The following is a 13,136-nucleotide window of genomic DNA, read 5'->3' as shown; positions in this document are numbered from 1 at the left end:
TTCGTCCTGGAGGGACCTCTTCAGGGGTAACAAGGTATCGATCAAAAATGTGTTCGATCCTAAATGGTAGATGGACCAACAAGGGTCAGCACCCTAGAAGGGGTGTTGACTGTTTGGGTATCCTCAGCTTAGGGAGATAAAAAATATCCAACTGATATCTTCACCAAAATTTACATTCTTGACTTAATGCATGGTTTCTGCATGTAGCTGGGAGAAGGTGTGCAAGAAATGTAGACGGGTAGATGGTGAAGAAAAGTTGATTTATTGTACAAACATGATTGCACACAACGACAGCTGTACACCTTATATATATATATATATATATATATACAGTGGTCGAAGTGGGGCGGTATACGGGGGTATGGCATACCCCCACTTTAATCTGAAGATAAAAAAAAAAGTTTTTTTTCCCCCTCAGGATGCTCTCTGATCACTCAGCAGCACATATTGTGCTTTTGTAATACCCCTGTACAACGGGGCAGTCTGGCAGGGGACGTTGATGGACAGGGGGGTGTCCGAAGGTGCGCACTATATTCACTCTTTACTTTTCCATACCCCCACTTCAAAATTTCCATACCCCCACTTCAAAATTTCCACTTCGACCACTGTATATATATATATATATATATATATGTGTGTGTGTGTTTTATAAATGTGATATATATATATATATATATATATATATATATATATATATATGTTTGATCAGGGAAGAAGCACAGGAAAAAAAGAAAATCTATTATGAACAAATTTATATTGATTTATTATCGAAGTCTACACGACGAAACGCGTCAGGGCGTGGCCTACGACGCTCCTACCCTCCTCACAGCTGATGTCTGGACCTTGGTGACCCTTACACGCCTCCCTGCAAGCCAGCATAGCGGTGTTTCCAGTGGATCCTTGTTCCAGCACCTAAGCGTGAGCAGTCTAGCCTCTGGCTACTTTTATACCTTGTGGTACCCAGTCCACAGTGTTTTTACCTATGGTACGAGTCTTTATTTGCCTGTACCAGGATTTTTTATTATCCATTAAATACTCCTAATATTGCACCATGAAGCGCCTTCTCTCTGCCTCTTCCTAGATCTCCATTTCTCTGTGGATTCCAGAGACTACACCTTAGAGAGAAGCGGCAGCAGGTTGAAAAACTGACTTTGGTGCTAACCTTCCCTCAGTTGAATTATTGGGGGATTTTTACTGGTTATTTGGTTGACACACATTTGGCGCAGAGGTTCACGCCTGTTTCATCCATATATATATATATATATATATATATATATATATGTTTGATCAGGGAAGAAGCACAGGAAAAAAAGAAAATCTATTATGAACAAATTTATATTGATTTATTACTTTGATTGACAAGGAAGTTGTGAAATATTATGTCTTCAACTTTCTTAACAGCCATTTCATCACTGAAATGAATTTCAAATAACTGATTAGTGATCAATCTTGACAAAACAGGGAATACTAGAGGTCAAGTTAACAGGATAAATACCAACTACAGTATCTTGTACGTGCTGCCTCCATGTACCACACATAAACCTATTTCAAGATTCAGTTTTTTCTGAACCTTATTTTTGTGATCAAAGAACTAAAATTTTATTAAATGTTTTAACTTAAGAAAAGATGACATTTTCCATAGCAATCATTCCAAAGGGCTATACGAATTTATGTATGACTTATTTTTCTTTTAAGATGGATACTAATGAAGATGGATACTTAGACTGTCTGCAAGTCCTCATGGCCCTAAAAGAAATTGTTCCAAAGAATGCCTTAAGTGATGCTGAAGAACTCTATGTGTATCGGGTAAGTAAACACCACAAAAAATAAATTCACTGTGATAAATGACCAGGGTATTATAAAATAAGGAAACCCCTGTCCAATATCATACACGGCGCCATGGACCACTTGTGGTGCTTTATAAATAAAATGTAATAGCAATGTAATAATACACCCAGCTGTCCAGATTTTCTTAGGACTATCCTGATTTGTGGCAATCAATAGGGTTGCGGCAACGTGTTTGGTTGTGTGGCTTTAGCAAAATGTTACTGTGTTTTACATATTGGGGATGTTATGAAACCTGTCCTAATTTGACCTGCAATGTGGGAAGGTATTTCATATGTTGCTTATTCAATATACATTAATATTGGCTCCTTTGGTTAATCATTTTGTTTTTCTATGTTCAGTCTTTGTTCAGTGGAATCAGCTCTCAGTAATTTTTTGGGAAACAAATTTATACCATAAACGAGCTATATATATATATATCAACTTATGAAATGCAGAGTTGTTACTTAATGCTAATATTTTTACAGAACATCTTAGATATATAAGATATAAACAATGTATTTATATGACCACCTACAGTACATTCATAAACATCTGTTATTGTTATGATAACTGTCCAAACCTATTTTATGGCTTTTTGAGCAGTTACGGCAGCGATAATGCGAGGTACAGTCTACTAATACCACTTTCAGATATGCCACCCGGCAATTACCCGGCATTTTGAGTGGCGAGTCATTTTGCGGGGTGCAGTCTGACCCTCTTTCTCACTGAGCAGCAAATTACTGGTGAATTGCTAAATTACATGGGTATTTCTTCAGTGTGAAAGGGTCAACCTGGGTCGCAAATCCCGGGTTGATGACCCGGGTCCTAAATTTAAGACTCGGGTTGACCGTTTCGCACTGAACAATATATTGGCTTATCTATGGCATAACTATATGCCATAATGCAGCCCTTTCATGTTCCCAGCATAGGGGATGCAAACTGTTTTTCAGACTGTTTTTCAAACAAATAAACAGCCACGACTAAAGACAATAAACAGAAGTGTTTTAAATCCTGCACCTAAAGAACAGAGTGTAATGCATTGTTTACCGAACTTACTGGAGCATTCAGTAAAGAGTTTGTTGGACATTAGAAGACACATAGGTGCACTATTCTATTAAATGCAAACAAAATGGATTCACCCTGTTTTTTTTACCAAGTTTCTTTTCTTGATCACATCAATTACAGAGCATCCTCTCACCAAAAAAAAACACGTTCCAGAGAAAACACCATATTCACAATTGAAACCATGAAAATGGGTCATTTATCAGGGATTTTTTTCTCCCTGCAAAAGTTAGTCACTTTGCACTAGGACAAGCTCTCTTTTACTAAGCTAAAGTATATTAATAAACCACTCTAAGACATCATGAAATAATTTTAACTAGATCGGAGCATCTTCACAGTTTTCGTCATTTTCACCAAAAAAGTGAAACTTCAGGCCTCTTGCCAGAAGATGTTGACTCAGATCAAAAAGCTTTTGCACGTTTCTTATTCAGGTCAAGTCACAACTTTCCCACACTAGCTGATTTTGAATTTCTCAATTTCAGTTTTTTCACTCCGCCCTAATATATATATATATATAGAAAAAACCGTAGTACAGGTGGCGCTGATGATTTTCAAGTCTCTAATGAGTCCAGCAATGTTAGCCCTTTAAACAAAGAGGCACAGAAGTTTCACCAAAGTCCAATGATATAGACTGCAGCTCCCTCAATTGGAAAATGACCAAGCATCCAGGGTCAGGACGTATGAATCTAGAGAAAATATAGAACAGAGGGGCGCTCCATGGTGCATGTAAACGATATATTTATTATGGAGGAACAAACACTCCTTAAAAAGGATAAAAGCAATTGCTCGTACCAATAAAAGAACAGTGTGGGCTGGTTACCACATGATAAAACAAACAATACCACGGCAAATCTGCTCCAACCGCATCTCCACTGGCATCAGGTCGACAGGGACTCGCAGACGCTGGGTTGCGCCGACAGGACTCGGAAACCGGAGGCCGGGGACACAGGCAGAAGACAGCGCCGGGACACAGTCAGCACGGGTATCACTGACCAAGCCCTAACATGTTTCGTCAGAGACTTCGTCAGAGGGCGAAGTCTCTGACGAAACATGTTAGGGCTTGGTCAGTGATACCCGTGCTGACTGTGTCCCGGCGCTGTCTTCTGCCTGTGTCCCCGGCCTCCGGTTTCCGAGTCCTGTCGGCGCAACCCAGCGTCTGCGAGTCCCTGTCGACCTGATGCCAGTGGAGATGCGGTTGGAGCAGATTTGCCGTGGTATTGTTTGTTTTATCATGTGGTAACCAGCCCACACTGTTCTTTTATTGGTACGAGCAATTGCTTTTATCCTTTTTAAGGAGTGTTTGTTCCTCCATAATAAATATATCGTTTACATGCACCATGGAGCGCCCCTCTGTTCTATATTTTCTCTAGATATATATATATATACAGGTCGAGTATCCCGTATCCGAATATCCGTTATCCGAATTATTCCGAAATACGGACATTCCACAAAGTGAAAAAAAAATTATTTTTTGCTAAAAACTCACTGGGGACATTTGTAACAGCATCACTGGGGACATGATATGTAACTGGCACTATATATGTACAAGAAAATGGTTGCTTGGCATTCAAATTCAGTGCTGAGATAGTATACACATTTTGTTTCCCGTTTTGAAACCTTGTTTTTTGAACAATTAAAATATATTTGTGTGTATTTTATGAGGTAATAAAATATATTTGTGTGTATATTATGTGTTTATACAGCATAAATGCAAGATACTTCAAAATACATCATTGAAATATTAAAATATTCTGAAATACGGAATAATCCGTTATCCAAAATTCTCCTTGTCCCGAGCATTTTGGATAAGGGATACTCAACCTGTATATATATATATGTGTGTGTGTAAGAGCGGGGTCGGCACTCTGGAAGAAAAGATCAATGCCTAGGTGCCCTCAAACATTTTATATATTACCAATCCGTGGTTGCTGATGAGCTTCCTACGGAAACAGAGGCGGCACTCAAAGGACTTCAATAGATGTTTATCGTAGAAAAAGGTGCATGTATAGAAGACAACGTTTCAAGGCCTACATTGGCCTTTTCATCAGGTCATATATCTTGCATAGTGGATAAATTGAATGAATCCACTTATTCACTTATTCATTCAATTTATTTAGGGTGTTAACATCACTCATTAGCTGTGTATTATTTCTGCAAAGGCACCCAGGTGCATCGACTCATACACCGGGAGTGCCAGGTCGCCTTCCTGTATATATATATATATATATATATATATATATATATATATATGGTACTCTTTACCTAGAACGGCGCCCATCACGGTGATCGCGACATCGCGGGCAGTACATAAACGGCCGCGACGCGATGCCCGCGATCACCGCGATTTTCCCATAGGGAACAATGTTAAAAAGCCAGATTGACCGCGATTTTGCATTCAATGCCTCAATGCCCGCGATTTTCACATAGGAATCAATGTTAAATGGGCTACAGAGCCCAAATAGGCAGAATTAACCCTTAAATGTCCCCCCAATTTTTGTACGCCACCCCACGATCCACGCGAACCCGAAGCGTGGCGAGCGCAGCGAGCCCGCGAGGGGCGGCGGTACGCGTCCTCCGACCTTTTCATGCCCTACTATCCACGTCGGCGTGGAGTTGAGAATAGAATAGTGTGGCGAGCGCAGCGAGCCACCGAGCCCGAAGCGTGGCGAGCGCAGCGAGCCCCGCGAGGGGACGCGGATACCTTCACAGGTAAACGCGTCCCCTCGCGGGCTTCACAGGTGTCCGCTTTTCGCCACGGATACCTGTGAAGCCCGCGAGGGGACGCGTATAACTGTGAAGGTATCCGCGTCCCCTCGCGGGGCTCGCTGCGCTCGCCACGCTTCGGGCTCGGTGGCTCGCTGCGCTCGCCACACTATTCTATTCTCAACTCCACGCCGACGTGGATAGTAGGGCATGAAAAGGTCGGAGGACGCGTACCGCCGCCCCTCGCGGGCTCGCTGCGCTCGCCACGCTTCGGGTTGGCGTGGATCGTGGGGTGGCGTACAAAAATTGGGGTGACATTTAAGGGTTAATTGTGACTATTTGGGCTCTGTAGCCCATTTAACATTGATTCCTATGTGAAAATCGCGGGCATTGAGGCATTTTAAAGTAAAATCGCGGTCAATCAGGCTTTTTAACATTGTTCCCTATGGGAAAATCGCGGTGATCGCGGGTACACGATTTTTATGTACCCGCGATTTACCCGCGATGCCCGCGATGACCGCGATTTTTTACCCCCGACGCCCGCGATTCTAATCGCGGGCGCCGTTCTAGGTAAAGAGTACCAATATATATATATATATATATATATATATATATATATATATATATATAGTAAATGTGTGTGTGTATATATATATATATATATATATATATATATATATATATATATATATATATACACACCAGTTACAGTGGTCAGCACGCTCCTTTAACTCATCCAGTGCCTGGGGTGTCCATCCAATGGCTTGAAAAGCCAAACATAAACGGGTGTGATATAATACTCCGACAGTCGGGATTCCGACAGTCATTAGTCAGACGTCGGAATCCTGACTGCACAGTGTGGGGAGCGCAATGAAGCCCCTTGTGGGCTCGCTGCGCTCACCATGCTGCGCTCGCCACGCTGCGGGCACGATGGCGAGCTGTGCTCGCCACCTATTTTATTCTCCCTCTATGGGGGTCGTGGACCCCCACAAGGGAGCAGTCGGGATTCCGACGTCGGAGTACTGACTGTCGGAATCCCGACTGTCGGGGAGCCGTCGGGTAACCACATAAACAGCGGGTATATATCAGAATGCACTCACCAGGACTTCTTTAGATTATGCTTTAATTTCTCACATGGGTTACAGCGACAGTTGTCAGGTCATGTGAAATGGAAGGCCAATATGCAAGTTGAATGCACTAGCACATAATATTTTGCAACCCCCCAAGCATGATGCGGATTATAATTACCATTGTTGATTACTGGCATACTCATTATTTTGTTCATTAGATAAAGAGCATTACCACAGCATTCACAGTGAGTCTCCATGTTCTTTCTATGTCCCTTGCTAGGTACATGGTGGCAGAGAGCCAAGAGCACCCAGTGCATGCTATAATAGGCATGTAAAGCAATCCCTCTGGTATCTTAATTCTTAATTGTCCTGCCATGGCAAAGGCTGAATACTATTCAGACATCAAACAGATATCATATTACCACAAGTTGGTTTGAGTTTGTTAAGACATAAGCTAAACCCATTGGGAGGTAATCACACTGTAGCATTGGACCAACTATGTGTGTCATGGGCCAGCATTCATATTGCCATTATAAAACATCTATTCAGTAATGTCTGCCATTGTCGGTTCATTGCATTGACTTTATCAGAGCCATTTTGTCCATCTGTCAACATTATTGTATTCCATCCCTCAATCAGACTAAAAGAGAGTGTATTATCTTATAGGCTTTGACCTTATTTCATAAATGTCCTTCCTGTAAAAAAATAATAATGAATCAGTAAAGCATTATTGTGTGTTTGCTTTGTTTGTGGTTTCTTTTCTTCTGAAACGTAAAACCACAAAGGTAGCGCAGCATTTTCTGCAGCCCGTACGTGTGCCTCCAATAAACATCCCTTTTATTCACCGGTTCCATGTTTTGTTTAGCGCATAAAATAAACAAAGTTTTCAAAGAGAAGATAGAGACAGAATGAGGTAGCTGGGGTGGGATACACATATCTGTCTACATAGACATCACCTGGGTATAATGGAGTTTTTAAGGAACACTTTGTTGTTGCGAAAGTCTGCAAGAGGGAGAACCAGAGTTCTGTGGGTTTGCTCTCAATACTTAAAACACAAAGGCAATTGGCTGGAAAAAAAAAGAGTTTTGTTTGCGAAACAAAGCTTTGTAGGTCACAACCATAGGGTTTTCCATAGAATGGATGCATTCAGAGCAAGGAATATGAAAGGCCCTATAATTAAACTTAACATAATACTCTCTCTATTAGTATTTTAAAATTACCTTAAACAAAGTTGACGTGAAAGTTCCTACTAGACTTTCATGCAAGAACACAATTGTTTGTAATGAAAGCTGGGATAGCGAAGAAAGTGAGGAGGTGGGAGATTAAGGTAAGTTCTTTAGCTTTTTTATTTTTCTTCTGACAGTAGTAAAAGAAAACATAAAGCACTCAGGTGGTACCAAACCCCGCAGCGCTGAAATTGTTGGGCATCTGTTATCAGCTTTGAGCTTCAACTTGTCATTCAGATTTGTTGTCATAGTACATATGCACGTAACTTGCAATGCTACCTAATTATGAAGGCCAGGATCACACTTTCGTTATTGGGCTGCATTTAGCAGGCAATTTTTTTTAGTTCAAGTCAGTTTTGTGTAACTACAAGTTAAGTAATGTGAACCCTGATATTGGTTACAATTTTCAGCTGCAACACAGGATGAGGATGCATGAGTGGATTTCTTTATAGCAATATTGTGTTTTTCTGCAAGAGCAGATAGGGGGTGGAGTATGACAATACCGGTGGTGACCATCCTGATGGTCACAATACTGACTGTGGAATCCTTATGTTCAAAGTTTGAGTATTCTAACCCGTCACTCCTGTAGCCTAACCCAAACTCTCCCTGAAGGCAGCCTAACCATAACCCCCCTCCCACAGCCTAACCCTGACCTTCCCTACCCTCAGCCTAACCCTAACCTTCCCCTCTAGTGTCTAACCCTAACCTAACACTCCTTATCGGCATATGCTTGTATTTTGACCTTCAGGGCTCTGCTGCTGGTATCGTGACCATCGGGATGGTGACCACAGGGATCCTTATGTTAGAAAGTTAAAAATATAGGGCTTTACTTTGCTAACATTGTAAGATAATTTGTTTAAAGTGGAAGACAGAGTGATGCCACCAAAACATCAGACAGCTATTGTGGCAATTCCCCATTATCCCAGTGCCAGGATATTGGAGAAATCCAACATGTTGGAAATGCTTGATTCATGACCAAAAATGATCATTGATATGCACCGATCTGCACAACCAGGCCATAGATATATGGTTCACATTAGTTTGCTTGTACAGATGGAGCAGCCATCAGCCAGCCTGCTCCATCGCCAGATCTCCTCTGCTAGTGCAGGCTGGCAGATGGCAGCTCCGTCTGATGGAGACTCGTGAGCACGTCCCCATCAGGAAGGCGGTGGGGAGCGGCTTCCCTGCCCATCTCCACTTCAGGGAGACGGACAGGGGATCGGGGGGGGGGGGGGGGTGATGGGAGCGGAGGGCTTCTACAGCCTCTGACAGAATGGGGTGCGCGAGCGTCTCATGCGCACACGCCCCCTAATGTCCTCTGGTGGCGGGTGGCAATTGGCGATACAGTTGCCAAGAGCTGCACAAATGAGAGCTGCTCCATCTGTTTGTTCCCATCAGAGGCATATGGGCCCTTATTCTGATTGACTCGGATGACTCCGAATGCAGACGGACGGCCGATGGTTGGTTTTTGCACATGTGCAGAGGCGTATCTGCGTATGTGCGAACGCCGCGCACGTCCAAATATGGCGTGAATTATGTACAATCCAAACAGGGGGTGGAAAGGGGGCGTGAAGGGCTGTTGGGCTCCTTACCATATGCGTATGCCCCGCGTTTCATGGGCATTCCCATGAAAACGCTGGGCGTACGTATGGTAATCCGGCCATGACGCATGTGCACGGAGAAATGCCCGAGTGGTCTGGAGCACTCGGTGCTGCCTGACCACTCGGTCCAGCATTCGATGGTCGGTGTTTCCCACAGAAGGAGGAGGTGTTCACATGAAAAATCCACTCGTGGTCCATTCGGTCGGCATCTTACCGCATACGGACAGTGTGAGCGATCCGTACGGAAGGCGGGGCTAAAAACACTCGGTTCCTGTCCGAAAATACGCATCCGACTGAATCAACTACAATAAGGGCCATGGTTTGTAAAGCCAACCTCAGTGGGCAGGGAATGTATAATAGTACATACTGTACATATCACGTGCATGTATAGGTGATAGTACAAAATAAATCCTGAATGTTGTTCATCCTGTGTGCACACAAACTATTTCTCTGATTACTACCACTCAGATTATTTCATTTTAAAGCTTGTTTTGTTTACTATGCTAATGCAGCTTGTGTTTGTGGCAATCAGAGCTCATTATCTGCCCTTCCAAGCTCAGCAATCTGCTCTTGTTCAACCTTCATCTCAGCTCTATCCATCTCCTCTATTCCAGATACTAGAGATTGTGGACTATTATGTAACAGATGGCCTAACAGACCTGCGACTCTTCGCTGTGCTGGCCAGCTTGGCGCAGAAAATAGCAGCACTAGAGTGAGTATTCAAAGGCATGGACGCTCATTAGTGACAAAGGCATTAAACAGGGAGCAAACTGCTTCATCACTAAAAAGTGTAATTAAAAGACTGGGATGGCTCTCCAGTGCCGAGATGTCTCTTAATGCAAGATTAATCAAACCAGGCTTTAATACATGATTGTGCTTAGCCACAAAAGAATAACTACATGTAACATATACAAATTCCAGGACATACATGATTCTAAATGACACTAATATGGTATCCAGCCTCACATGTGTATTCTGCCCACCAAATGATAGAATATGAATGGAAGAGTATGGGTGATAGTGTCGACAAGAGGAAGGTCGACATGCATTAGGTCGACCACTGAAGGTTGACATGCATGTCTGAAGGTCGGCATGGGGTCGACACAAGCATTAGGTTGACAAGGGGAAGGTCGACAGTCAAAGGGTCGACATGGGGCTTTTCACTTTTTGTACGTGAATGTCGACACAGTTGACATGGACACCATAACGTAGCACTGATACGCTCGCCATGCTTCAGGCACGGTGCCTTGCTACTCTCGGGCACACTATTTTATTCTCCCTCCACGCCCTGGTGGATGGAAGGGCATGAAATACCGCCTGTCGTCACATCGGTTCAAAGAAAAGTGTAAATCCCCATGTCAACCTATTGACTATCAACCTTCCCCATGTCGACCTAATGACCCTGTCAACAAAGCCAATGTCAACCTTCAGACATGTTGATCTTCATGCATGTTGACCTTCAATGGTTAATCCAATGCATGTCGACCACATGCATTGGATTGACCATTGAAGGTCAACATGCATGAAGGTCAACATGTCTGAAGGTTGACATTGGCTTTGTTGACAGGGTCATTAGGTCGACATGGGGAAGGTTGATAGTCAATAGGTTGACATGGGGATTTACACTTTTCTTTGAACCGATGTGACGACAGGCGGTATTTCATGCCCTTCCATCCATATGGTCCCTACTGTCGGGACCATATACTGAATGGAAATACATCATACCTGGATACACCTTATCACCAGAAAAACAACATTACAGTAAATACAGGGTATTGTATATGGAAATACATAACAAAATATGCCTGACCAGCAAACCACTGGGAGCTTCCCATGCTGCACCTCAGACATTAGCAATCATCTGCCCTGACCTTTTCATAGCCCCACTATCCACGTCGGCGTGGAGTCGAATTTATATAGTGTGGCGAGCGCAGCGAGCCACCGAGCCCAAAGCGTGGCAAGTGCACCGAGCCCCGCGAGGGGATGCGGAATAATAATAATAATAATAATGTAATGCTTTTTTTATCAAGGTGCTAGGTGAGAACAAAATACATGTGTAAAGAGGCTTACCTAAATAATGACTGTCTCCAATCGTGACCCACGCCGTGGGAGGCGCTGTAAAATGACATCATCCCCAGTCGGCATGCGTGCCGGGGGCACAAAGGGAGGCCCGTCCGTGTGAACCAATGGTAATGCTGCAATGTTATGATACTGTAACAAGTGATAAAAAGCAAATTACACTACAATACAACAATAAAATAACATAATGTGCTAAAGGTATCAAAATTCATTGCTGTCAATTCATGCGGTGACCATGAATAAAGTGATGTTACCAAAATATACGTGATGTGACGCAAAAGGATTATAAGTTGCCTAGACTAAAATATCAAATAAAGTTCTCAAGTTTATTACATATATATATATATATATATTTATATATATATATATCTTACAGAGAAAAATGAGGACACTCACCGGGCTTCATATATGGATAGATAACTTTTTCTTTTTAATCCATCTTCAGCAGTTCACAGACATATAGGCCCTTATTCAGATCGGCACGGTACGGCCCGCGTGCGGCCGTACCGCCGATGTTTGTGGTCTGCACATGCGCAGAGGTCATTCTGCGCATGTGCAGCCCCCTTCGCCGCAGACGGATTTCGTCCGCCGCAAAGGGGGCGGATAGGGGCGTGAGGGGCTTCATCCCCTCATTTCCCTATGTGTACGCCCCGCGTTTCATGGGCGTTCCCATGCAAACGCGGGGCGTATGCATGGTAATGAGGGCATGACGCCCTCATTACCATGACATGGGGGCGGAAAGCTGACGTCGCCGGATGTCAGCTTTCAGCCCCCATACAAGCTACCACACGGACGATTGTCCGTGTGGTCTCAGCTTGCGGGAGCTGCCGCGGCGTGCGGCCCTGCCTTCGATGGTCGACGACCATCGAATGCAGGGGGCAGCTCCCACCATGGTGGAGGCGTACGCCTCCACCATTTTTGTGCGGATCGCCAGCCGTCCGTGTACGGACGGCCGTGGCGATCCGTCGGGTGGGCGGCCCTTGGTTTGTGCGGTCGGAGCCCCGTGTGCGGCTCTGACCGCACCAACCAGAATAAGGGCCAAAGTGCAATGTGCATGACAGTGGGCCATGGGCCAACGTTTCGGTCTGCCCCCAGACCTTTGTCAAGGCCCCCACTATCTCCTCCTAAAGTGCATGCACTTTAGGAGGAGATAGTGGGGGCCTTGACAAAGGTCTGGGGGCAGACCCAAACGTTGGCCCATGGCCCACTGTCATGCACATTGCACTTTATGTCTGTGAACTGCTGAAGATGGATTAAAAAGAAAAAGTTATCTATCCATATATGAAGCCCGGTGAGTGTCCTCATTTTTCTCTGTAAGCTATATTGGTATCTGGATTATTCTGGAAGCACCTGAGTTGGCACCCCGGCAGTCGACACCCAGCTGGAGGAGAGTGTGATCCATACTTGGGAATATATATATATATATATATATATATATATATATATATATATATATATACAAATGCTAATGGTCATTGCTGGTACCTTAGAAACATAGATAATCGATGGATTCCTGATGAGGCTAAGCTGTTGAATGCTAAATGATGAGACTTAGAGTAAAATATAAA

The 13,136-nt window shown here is 43.6% G+C and overlaps 1 protein-coding gene across 1 annotated transcript in view; it reads left to right on the top strand.

Annotated features, from left to right (window-relative positions):
- The window catches only part of LOC146072965 (uncharacterized), an 85,910-nt gene extending 75,705 nt beyond the window's left edge, over positions 1-10,205 (top strand). Inside the window, exons 6-7 of the mRNA XM_083180138.1 lie at positions 1,696-1,806; positions 10,104-10,205. Of these exons, the coding sequence (XP_083036264.1) occupies positions 1,696-1,806; positions 10,104-10,205 (213 nt within the window). The remainder of the gene's footprint in view (positions 1-1,695; positions 1,807-10,103) is intronic.
- The last annotated feature ends 2,931 nt before the right edge of the window (positions 10,206-13,136 follow it).

This window comes from Crinia signifera, chromosome 4 (genome assembly GCF_055691185.1).
Source record: "Crinia signifera chromosome 4, ASM5569118v1, whole genome shotgun sequence".
Taxonomy (NCBI): Eukaryota; Metazoa; Chordata; class Amphibia; order Anura; family Myobatrachidae; genus Crinia; species Crinia signifera.
The sequence above is the reverse complement of the archived record's forward strand: the minus strand, read 5'-3'. Positions and strand labels throughout refer to the sequence as shown.